The sequence below is a fragment of the Anneissia japonica genome, unplaced genomic scaffold, assembly GCF_011630105.1.
Source record: "Anneissia japonica isolate Jap-2015-1 unplaced genomic scaffold, ASM1163010v1 scaffold1770_len632688_cov154, whole genome shotgun sequence".
NCBI classification, from domain to species: Eukaryota; Metazoa; Echinodermata; class Crinoidea; order Comatulida; family Comatulidae; genus Anneissia; species Anneissia japonica.
Genome location: NW_022692996.1, coordinates 93661 through 105460, shown reverse-complemented (window position 1 = coordinate 105460; position 11800 = coordinate 93661). Strand labels below are relative to the sequence as shown.

Sequence of the window (11800 nt, the reverse complement as noted above, 5' to 3'; positions counted from 1 at the left end):
GTTACATATTTTATTGTTATTGATTAAATATCATGAATGTGTATAATATCAGTAAAGGTTATTATTGCGCATGTTTTGTGATTAATGATTGAAATTAGTAAATAAATGTCAGCGTCTGATTGCTTAATTTAATATACATTATTCCATACTTCACTTGTTTGTTTGTAATGTGTGAAGCTTGAAGGCTATTAAACGCTCGTTTTCTTACAATGACGCAATTATGGATGATGGCGGCTCACAGATCCCTGTAATGCAAGCAGCTTACTTAATTTTGATAGCAATGTAAAAAACAGTATCCAACACCAACGTAGTAGGTCTATATTGCGTATTTTTTAAACCAATTTTACATATTTTTGCCATTACAGAATTTTTTCATTGGTTTCGTTTTGTTATTACGTTATTTTACATGATGTAGTGCTCAGAAAATAAATTATCTTACCTTTAGGCCCTACCGGTACTTGTTACTGGTGCTAATTTTAGGAAACTTTGTCCTAACATAAATCAGAATTAGTATAGGAGTTATAACTGTAGTATTCCGTTGTTATTATTTTCGAAATCACTTTTGTTTTATCTTCAAACAAAGTGCATTTCATATTCATAAAAAAAAATACAAGAGACAGAATGACAGGATACAGATGAACTAAGAAAACAAGTTTTGTTATAGAATCTCTTGAAAAAACAATTGGTTGTGTATGTTTGACATTTATAGGCAGTTAAGTCGTTCCAAATGTTAGCCCCTGCAAATTTAAATGATGAATTAATTGCGTGACGTCAATGGTAAACTGAGGCGCTATCAATAATGATATTTATAAGTACCGGTAGCCATTATTACAAGTACCGTATCAATATTTGGCTGAATGTATTAAAACAAATACATATTAGGCCAAATGTATAAAGCTTGGTATTGTTAAACACTTTAGATTGGCAAGAGGTCGGGTAGCAACGGGCCGAGTGGAAATGTGCCTAGACCACTTTAGCTTGATTAACTTACAGGCTACATATAGTTTGATAGCCCTGATTGTTCCAGGAAGGTGAACAGATAAACATTGCTGCTAAAATAGCACTAATCAGAAATATTTCTAAGATATATGCACTCTACAATCACATGCCCATCTTCTATAGGGCATCTTGCCAACAATGTATTTCACAAATTTTGCTCCAGTCCCTTTTTTTAGTTTTTTATGATTTTATTTTTCTTTCTTTCTTTTTATTTATTTATTTTTTTTTTTTGCATTTTGATGTACTTTTTAGCTTTTTAAATGTTGTTAATTTTAACCTTTTTAGTGTATGTTTTTATGTAATGTATATATTATATTAACTTTTATATCAAATAATTTTTAGTTTTTTTTATCACGAGCTTATGGTAGAACTGTATTTTATTATTGAATTTGTTTTCGTGAAAAATAAAGTGACTATAATATACTCTAAACTGTACCTGTTTATTTTTGTTGCAATTAGTAATCAAATTTGGCCATGTAAAAATTAACGTAAAATTAGGTACCGGGAAAATGTCTTGTTAGGATTTCTCTAACATGTCCGCACTTTCCTCCCGGTACCGGTATGTGTTATTCGCTTAACTACGATACTTTACCCGCTCCTCCTCCATCCCCATAAAATAAATAAATAAATAAATAAATAAAGTGTTAAAAAAAACATCAGGTCGATTTTCGTATACAAGTTTGTTGGGGAGACTCGATTCTGGTTGACGGGAGGAAATATTGAGAGCTTAAATCCTTCTGACATTTGCCAAAAAAAAAATAAATAAAAAATCAGAATCGGATCTTCAAAGTAATCTAGTGTACTACTAAATTAAATATGTATAATGCATTTCTGGTTAATTTAATTTTTATTAGCTAAAAACTCAAAACGTTACAGGCCTATATACTGTAACGTTCGTGAACGTTGTGGGTAGGTTATGTCTGAAAATTGAGTTTATTATCCAGTAACGTACCGTAAATGTTCGAATAAGCGCCGCGGCGCTTATAACATTTTTGGTGGCTGCAGTGCGGCGCTTATTCGAGAGCGGCACTTATAAAAAACATATTGGCGTGGTGCTTACCATGCCTGTTCCCATGTTACCTATCTCACGCATAGTTTAGTAGGCCTATCATACGCCCTACGTCATCGTAAATAAACGTTTATAAAGAAATGCTTGTGTCTTCATTGTGTTGTTTATTCATTTTAACACTGTATACCTTTTATTTAAAACCCTGTTTCTCAAAATTACATCACACAGGGCAATAAACCATCAATCAAGCGCCTCGGCGCTTATTCGAGAGTGGTGCTTATTCGAGCTTTTACTCTATGCTCCAATAATTTAAAGATTACGTTATACATAATTGTGGCCCGTATACAAATAACTTTTTGACATCAAACTGTAATGTTATTTTAACGTTATAAGTTAGAAAGAGTTTTAACACATCAGAGAAATGTTAGGCATTTATACCAAGAATATACGTACAGAACAGTATATCATTGCGTCTTTTCTCAGTTTAATTTGCAAAGAAATTACACCTCTCATTAGCCTATTAAATTGAGCTTAATTTTATACAACTGTAATTAAAACCTTAGATTTTATAGTTCAAGTCCATTTCTGAACACATAAAGTAAGTATTTAAGTCAATAAAATCATCAATATGCTTTCTGTATTATAGTGGAGCTTAAGATAAAGCTATACTATACCAACGTGATCTTATATACAGTGTATGCTCCTTACGACTTTTCCAGAAATACAAGACAACTGCACCAAAGACAGAAAAACGATAGAGTACAAAGTAATGAAGCAATATGTATTTAAACAGAGCGGTCTATGCACAGAAGTGCATGTATTTAGGTCGTAGGCCTATATAATTCTCGTGTAAGTCTGAAATTCCTAAGGGATACCTTTGCTTGTATGTTGTAGTTTACATGTATTTTATGCGCGATTTGCGATGAATAATTGACCGATTGTGTAACACATCCTAGTATCTTTAATCCAACATTATAAATACATACTTATTGTATGTTATACGTTAATAAGGCTGTATTAGAGACACATTAACTATTATCATCATACTGCGTGACTTAACTTAAAGGATTACCTTACGTCACCGTGTTTTGTCTGCGTGTACACGTACAGTATGAGCAGACAATTAGAGCATATGACATTATACGGAATACAACGCACAAGAGATTGACATGTAAACACAATATACGAGCGGAAATTTTAAGAAAACAACTTTACGATGAATGATGATGTAAATGCATCTCGTCTATTTATAATCTCAATGCTTTAATAAACACGTAATTTGTTGGGATGAATTTCCACTGTTCGATTATAATAGTACAGTGTGCGATTAATGAGAATACGATCTTTAGAATTAATTATGTAGACTTAATGTATAGTATGAATTTAAACGCCATTGAAATCAAATTTTATTTTAGCAATTTATAATTTGTGTCCATAACAATAAAGTATTTATCTTATGCCTATCGTATTATTATCTCATATTATTTTATTTTTACTTTTCTTATGAATTATTATTAAGTACAAAGTATTTAATAAAAAATTAATAGCTAGAGAAGACAATACTTTAGTATAATGTACCGTAATGAGTTAATTAAAGAGTTGATCAATACTGTTTATATTTTAACTTGTTTTACCTATTTATTGTGACCATCGTGGTTTCTTCATTATTGTTTTAGAGATAGTCATACAATACTACTAATAGCCATATACTACTACTACTTTAATATAATAAATTAAGTGATAACACAAGAAATGCCAATCACCTTTCATGGATCATGAGAAAAGCCAATGGTGTCTACCACTTGGCGTCATAGCTCAGTTGGTAGAGTATCCAGACGGTAATCGGAAGATCTTGGCTCGAATCCCGACGTGGTCATGTTTTTCTCAAATACTTTGGACTATTTATCATCTTTTATAAATGTTTGTTTGTTTGTTTTTTTTGTTTTTTTTTTAGTGAAAAGTTATGTTAATATAAACCTCAAATTGCTTTTTTAGGTCAACTCCGGTAAGCCCTCTCGAAGTTTAACATGTTAATGTCGAATGACATCACATATTGTCTTGTAAATAGTATAAGTAAATGTTAGTTATTATATTGAGTGAGCAGTCCACCTTTCAAAAAATGAAAATATTCTACTCATTGCACTCACAAACGTTGAAAGATTGACTGCTTCATTGCACGAAAAAACATTCATTATATATTTCATAATACGCCTCAGATAGATTGTGTTATTTGATATCTTACAAAAAAAAAAAAAATTCTGTCTCTCAAATGGAACAGTCCATCTTATTGCAATGAATGAAAACAATTTATTATGGATGCGTGCAATAAATATACATGAGTGGAACAAAATGAATTAAAATTGACCTAAATTACATAAAGAATGACGTCCGCAAATATAACAAATATAATTTTAGGTTGCTATTAATGCCCATGTCACGTGATATTAAATATAATCAAATGACAAGGGTATATTTAGGTGTATTTATAAGCCAACTCAGAGTTTGAAATGCGCATGCCCGTATCAAGATCAATCGATATAAACAAGTGAAACATACATACGCTCAACCTCAACATAGGTTTATCCTATTGACCTTGGATACGGGCAAGGCAGTTCAAACTACGAAATGGCTTATTGAATTAATTCGGTCGGCCCTCATTAGAGCTCTCAGAAGCTATCCATACCGTAAAACACAACATTTTAATGACAAGGCTTCGTAAGTGTTTGGAGGATGGTACAGTGGCAGCACTTGATTCAAATCATAATCCAACCACTGTGGCTGCTCAGTACGAATCAAAGAAATAATTCAACCAGGACAATCCTATTGGTATGGCCTTCCTAGGGCTCTGCCTTTGATTCGACCTAGAACGTAATGACGTCACTAATACAATTTCAACCTAAAAGTCACATTATTATGTCATAAAATACACTAATGATGTACATTATTCTATTCTCGTCTTAGACGGGTAAGAATAACTAGTATATATTAATAATAATAATAATAATAATAGCCTAATAATAATAATAATTAACCATTATCAAACGTTCTCTTACTTTAATTGAAAGATATTGCCATAACAAGAAAAACGATACATTAAAAATATTTTAAAAAAATCTTAATCGATCAGTATATGGCAATAAAGCAATGTTTTGGTAATTTGAAGTAAGTGAACTTTCGTAATGATGATTATTCTCTTGCCCCTTTCATTTTCTGCAGTTTAACCTGATGAATGATTTGTGAGTGAAGTAGTCTATTTTGCATTCATTATAATTCCGCCTGTCTCGTAAGGGGTTCTGCCGGTGGAAGCAGAGAGTATAAATAGTCCTATTTTATACTCATTGGATTCGTTGCGTGCGCGTCGTGCCGTTGCGTTCTTCATAGAATCGCGTCAGCCAACAACCATCGGGCGCAGCGAGTGCCCGACTGAAGATATTTCGGCTTCTCTCTTTGGAGCCCTGTTCACTTGAACAGATTTTTTTTTTTATTTATTTATGGCAAAAATTGGTTAATGTACAGTGATCTAAGTTCAACATTATGTTCAATAAGAAAAATTAAAAAGCTGAGTTTCAGTAAACTAGAATTGTACAGTCTGCTGTTCATATGTTTGTATGTCGTAGTTTTGTATCCAAAGTGACTGGTTCATTTTAAATTAAAAAAAGAACAGGATGGCGACGCCACTGTAAGGCCCGTTTGATTACTATACGCTAACTATTTCTTTTAGGTCCAACTGATCCATCGAAACCTGGAAAATTCGACCGGCCGTTTGAAAGTCATAATAGTGAATTTAATTGGCAAAAACTACCGAATGCTTTTTTCAACGTTTTGTTTGCTTATTCTGGGTGGTGAGTATATTCTCCTTCCATTCATCAAACGTTGTTATAATTATAAAATCATGTGACGAAATAGCCATCAACATGTAAGGCCCTGATTCTCAATCCCCGGACCGCAGTCCAAAAACGCGAACTCTGACCGCGAGATATCAGAAATTTAAATAAAACAAAATTGTGTGAATTGTCTGATGTCTGTTGCGGACGAGTTTTAGTTTCCGAAGTATCCTCACTGATGATACACCCCTGGTTCCCAACCAACGAAGCGTGATCCAAAACCCACCACAATTAAGCTTCAACATTTAGAGGGGAAAAAAGAAATAAAGAAACATCAAAAATTTGAATTTTAAAAGAATTGTTGACTGAATTTTCTGATTTCTTGCGAATCAATCAAACTCGACCAAAAACGGGCCAAGAAATTTCATTTCCCGAAGTTCTCCCAACTAATGAAGATACAGTAGTAACAGCCTTATGGGAAATTTCTGAACTACAGGAACGTTATCAGTGAAGTCCTGTATGGGTTCACGTTTAATAAAATGTTGCGGTATTTTTAATCATACAGAAAATGTAACATAACATTAATAAAACAAATAGATCAATCCCATGTACAGTTTATGTTTAATGTCGCTGGGTGGGGTAACGTGGTATAAATATTTTGATGAGTTAATTTGATAACCTATAAATTAGCACACTTGCAATACAATACTGTACATGTTGTGACAACTATATTGATACGTGCCTATTTCATTTGCCTAAATGAGATTTAACGTTAATATATTAGGTGACCTACAGTTATGGGCGTAATAGATAGCACGTGGCATCAAAGTCGGACGTACACCTGTTCTAGAAAAATATTGATTAACTCAGTAGGCCCTATCGAGTTTATCGTCAAGACCCGATTACTCTATCCGCAAGAAAACACACAATAATTTTCAGACCTCTTGAAGAGTCAAGCATGGTTAAAATCAATCTTAAGTGTCTATATGGTCTATTGATCTTTTAAAAAATGTTTTGGTATATAGACGGTAGACATGTCATAACGGCTTTTATTTTAACGTCGATTATTTCCTCTATTTCATTTTCCATGCTAAAGATGAACCCACGTTGTTTTTGAATTTTAAGTGCTGTATTTCATTAAGGATGAAATCTGTATTTTTCCATTTATCATCCACTAATTTTCAGTTGCAATTTAGACTATTTGTATTCTCAATAATTATTCATTTTCTATAGTACTACGCAATAGTCGTATATATTTGTCTTCAATTCTTGTTCGCATTGTTTTGCCTCTTTCTTTTCTCCTTCTGTCTTCCGTTTTTTGTAATCTGTTTTGGGCTCTGTTCCCTTTCATTTATTTGAAGAATGTTACCCTATGGAGTTTTCTAAATGTTTTCCTTTTATCAATTGGTTTAATGTGTGTTATATTTTATAATTGATTCTTTACATGGATACTGAACCAGCTTTTTAAAAACTATTGAAATGGCCTAATTATAATTCATGAATTTCTCATACGATAATGGAAATTGAAGTAACATTAATGCATTTTGACCACATTGTACTTATCATTATATTGGCAGGCAGTTTTATGTGCAGACTACGGAAGAGATAAGAAACCCTAATAGGTAAGAATAGATGCAATTTATCTTTATCCCACTCATCAGGTAAGATCTATAACTCCTAATGTCACACTCGTGAGAATCATGTTTGGCATGTTTAAAGTTCCTCGTGCGTGATATTGTTTTTCAAATTATCTATAACATGCTGTAGCAGCCTATTTATCTACCATTGATATTTTAAAAAGTTCTATTCTGTAATGCCGAAGGAACTTAGTAGGACCTATATTAGATAATTATTGTATATAGGCCTCATTAATTTTAATGAATAGAATAATTTATTATGTGTATTATAAATCATCAATCTTGGTATAATATTCAAAATCACCGATACCAAACACTAGATTTATAATTCGTTTTACATTTACATTAATTGTTACAGGGAAATTCGAGACTAATATCTTTGTAGCGACCCACATTTAAACGCGTCGGTACGTCGCAAAATGTTGCATCTATTATAATTTACGTCCTTTCCTATTACACGTCATTTAGTAGCCGGAAGAACACAAAATATAAAACTTGAAATGATCGCATACCGTATTTCGGTTTGATTTGTACCGTATTCCCGATACTTAGAAAACTCAGTCATATGGAGAAAAAGAAAAACAACATCACTAGATAAAAAAAAAATGAGATTAAGATTGATGTCCTATTCTTGACTTCTTGCGTCAGGAACTTTACTGTACCGTCGAATAAATCAATACATAGTGACTCATTTATTAATATAAATGTTTATGAAAGAAGTCGGAAGTCGGCAGTTGATTGACCAGCGCAGACGATAGTCGTGCAGTGGGCCATCAATATTCGTTTTTGTGAGCGTTTTAAAAATATTTTCTCCACTGCAATTTCCACGCAGCAACTGTTCTATTAATTGGTGGATTCTGTACATCTATCTCATTCGTTGATTAGGCTTCATTTACTTAATTGTATTTATAGAATTAATTTATATTCGTAAGTACTCATTGTACTCTACTAATCCACTCCTCTATGTATAAAAGCATGTAGGCCTATAGTACGTTCTGCATCGGCAACAATAAAACAATAGTAAAACGCATGAATGAAAGTGTATATTGCTGAACTTTTAAGAGGGATCGCATTTCATCAGGCGATGCCCGAAAAAGTTTGTGTTTTTATCATTTATACATAAAGTAGTACGGATATAACAAGTAGAAACGTATGCGTTCACATTATACCGACATAAAGTATATTTGATCGATTATTTCGAAAACTCATGTGGCCTTTCTCAGTGATAGCATGTATAGAAAAACATAGGCCTGGTCAATGTATTCATTAAAAAAAAAAAAAAAAAAAAAAAAAAAACAGAGAACAAATTTATTTTTATTCCATTACCTTTATTAAATTAGGCTCGTTTTAAAATCGTTTACATGTTGCAATCACTGAGCAAAGGACAAGGTAAATGACATGGGTGATTGACATGTGATCGGGCCTAATGAGTTCTAAATGACAATGTCATCCATGTTTTTTCTTTTACTATGCTATGTCTTAATTTTTTTGCTTTTCATGCTATTTCTGATTTTGTCATTCAAGCATATAATGACAAGTGTTTTCTTTGGACATAAGTCGTGCATGATTGATCTTTAATCCGCGCGATTCGTCATATACACTCAGTCATCAACTCACTAATTCCTCTTGACGATATAGGCCTAAATTTAACTATCCCGTTTATGCAGACCTCTACACCTGTCCATATTACGTCTTATATACACACCCTGCCTTACATTTGAATCCGATCTCGTTTAAGTACGCTCCAGTTTGTGTTTAGGTAAGGGAATGTAAAGTGCCATGCCATTCATGTAATTGGTTGCACATGCACTAAATCAACAAAATTCGAAAGGGACCTTCCGAGTTCCTGAATTTCCATGATAATTATCTCGGAAACATGAAATAAAGCTGTGAATTATTTCCAAGATAATTTACATTGGAAACAAATCTAAGATAATTTATCTTGCAAATCCATCTTTCCAAGATAAATTATCTTGGAATTCCATCTTTCCGAAATAAATTATCTTGGAAACAGCTTTATTCCCTGTTTCTAGAATAGTTATCTTCGAAACTCGGAAAATTGCAACGTCACTTAAGCTTCGGTATGAAGATAATTCAATCATTCTAATAACGAGAACAAAAAATAGATAAAAACTTGCACCATCTTGAAATATTTATGTAAAATAAGTTTACTTAAAGTAAAAGTATGAAGCAAAAATGAAAATCATATAATTATTAGGTCTAATATTCTGCGTTCTCGTTCAATTACGGAGCGCATCGAGTATAATCTCTGCGCAAGCGTAGAATGTTGTCTTGAGCGTGTCACAATCACTCGGATGAATGCGAACTTTAATGACTTCTGAATTGAACTAATCATGATTAGTATCGTGTTTTATCGAAATCCATCTCTCATGACGAGATTTGATGGACAATTTGTCGGAGTACGTGGTCTGAACACAGGTGTTAACTCACAGTTTATATTTTTTCCTGAAGTAACAATTACATGTGATGTCTATATCTGTGTTAAGACAGATAATTTCCAATAATGAAAGTTTAATATCTGAATTGCTGCTTTGTTAGTCATAAATGATTATGTAAGTTATTAGTATACAATTAAAAATACTTTTTCTCGCAAATTACACGAATAGATAATAGTGTTATTCATAATTTCATTAGCTGCCAACAAAAAAGATGGTTTACTATACGATCGATCAGTCAATCATTTAAAGTAGCAATCAATCGACCAATCATGCAAGCAACCACCGAACAAACAAGCAAAATTTAAGATTATGCAAGGGTTACTTACCTGCAGTATAATATTGATTATACTAGTCCTCTGGAGGTTAGAATCACTAGGCGTTTCCCAGCCGCTTGGCGGTATAACCAGTCTTCAAAGCATAAATCCATAACCTTCCCGTCCTGCACTTTTCTAAACTGCACGGTATAGACAGGTACAAATCAAAATATTGGTATATTTTGCTTTGAATTTAGGTTATAGTGAGTTGTTTTACCTTAGGATTTGTTCAGGTAGAATTATGTCTACATCTAAGAACGTAGGTTCTGAAAGTGTTCCTGAAGCCTTAGTTTCGGCGAATTTTGGTGCTAAGTTGGCTCAGCCTTCTGCCGCGAATTCACGCCTCCCGTTTGTAGGACCAAACAACCAAACAATACAGTTATATGGCGCAATATAAGTGCTGCTGTCTCATTGACAAAAGAAAAAAGTTGATACGACACCGAGTGTCAGTTTTGCGCTCTTCCGCATTTTAAAGGCAGGGCCAGTCGACAACACAGAAACAAAATTCACAGAATCATGTGTACAGCTGTTATTTTTCAATTAACTTCCGAAAAATTCCTATTTTTTGAAATTTGCTTAATCTCTTCTGATATGTATAAAGTTTCTCTCTTAATGCTGACGTCATATCAATCAACTACGGTAGTTGGTTATCGAGGCTGTTGGGCGAACGTCCGCGACCCATGGGTTGCGTATTTGTTGAATTGAACCATTTTCTCTAACAAGTCAGTACATTGTGTGGTTGATATCACAGCCATCGTTTTAACAAGTCATGTAATAATAATAATAATTAAAAAAAAAGATAAAACACGAAATAATAAAAGACATATTAAAAATCCAGCGTTTGGTAATAATGACAAAACAACGCTTTTCTCTCGCTCACCGTGGTATCGGTCGTAATTTTCATATTTGTTTTACTGTGACAAAATGATTATAAAAGTAGTCAAACTAAATTTAAGTTACCGATCTCCATCACACCTGTTCGGCGTCGCTTTGACTTATGTCATTTGATTATCTTAAAAAATAATTACCAGATTTACTTTTTGGATTGTAAGTGATGAAACAGACGGTCATATATTGAAAGGTGATTAGCAACCATTTTTTTTTTTTAAATGAATACCAACAAATTTTCGGTTCTGAAAACTGTAATGGGTATAGATGCATTACAACTTTGCTGCCAATAAAGAACACGTACCGTGATGTGGACTCAATGACCAGGGAAAACAAAGCGCTTCGTAACCTAAATGAAAATGCGCTATATAAATTCCAAGCATCACACACATACCCCCCACACACACCTGTGTTAGGCCTATTTGAACTTTCCGTTTCAACATGCTATTCTCCCTTGATATCCATAGATACATTATGCCCAACTATTGGACCCACATCCAGTCTCAGTATAGAATTCAGGATGAAAAAGAATGGCTCTTATCTTCATATGACTGCTATGAAACTGCCTCTTCAAACTGGTCAAGATATGATAAACGGCTTTCTTCCTGCACGAATTATTCAGAAGGAATGCCAGTTTAATGCAAATTAATTGACATTTTGAACCATGCTG

At 33.2% G+C, this 11800-nt stretch overlaps 1 protein-coding gene across 1 annotated transcript in view; it reads left to right on the top strand.

Moving 5' to 3' along the window:
* Nucleotides 1-11800, top strand: part of LOC117100579 (cystine/glutamate transporter-like) — a 58219-nt gene extending 46419 nt beyond the window's left edge. The window contains exons 3-5 of the mRNA XM_033240354.1: nucleotides 5730-5850; nucleotides 7410-7454; nucleotides 11598-11800. Coding sequence (XP_033096245.1) covers nucleotides 5730-5850; nucleotides 7410-7454; nucleotides 11598-11769 — 338 coding nt within the window. The 3' untranslated portion in view covers nucleotides 11770-11800. The remainder of the gene's footprint in view (nucleotides 1-5729; nucleotides 5851-7409; nucleotides 7455-11597) is intronic.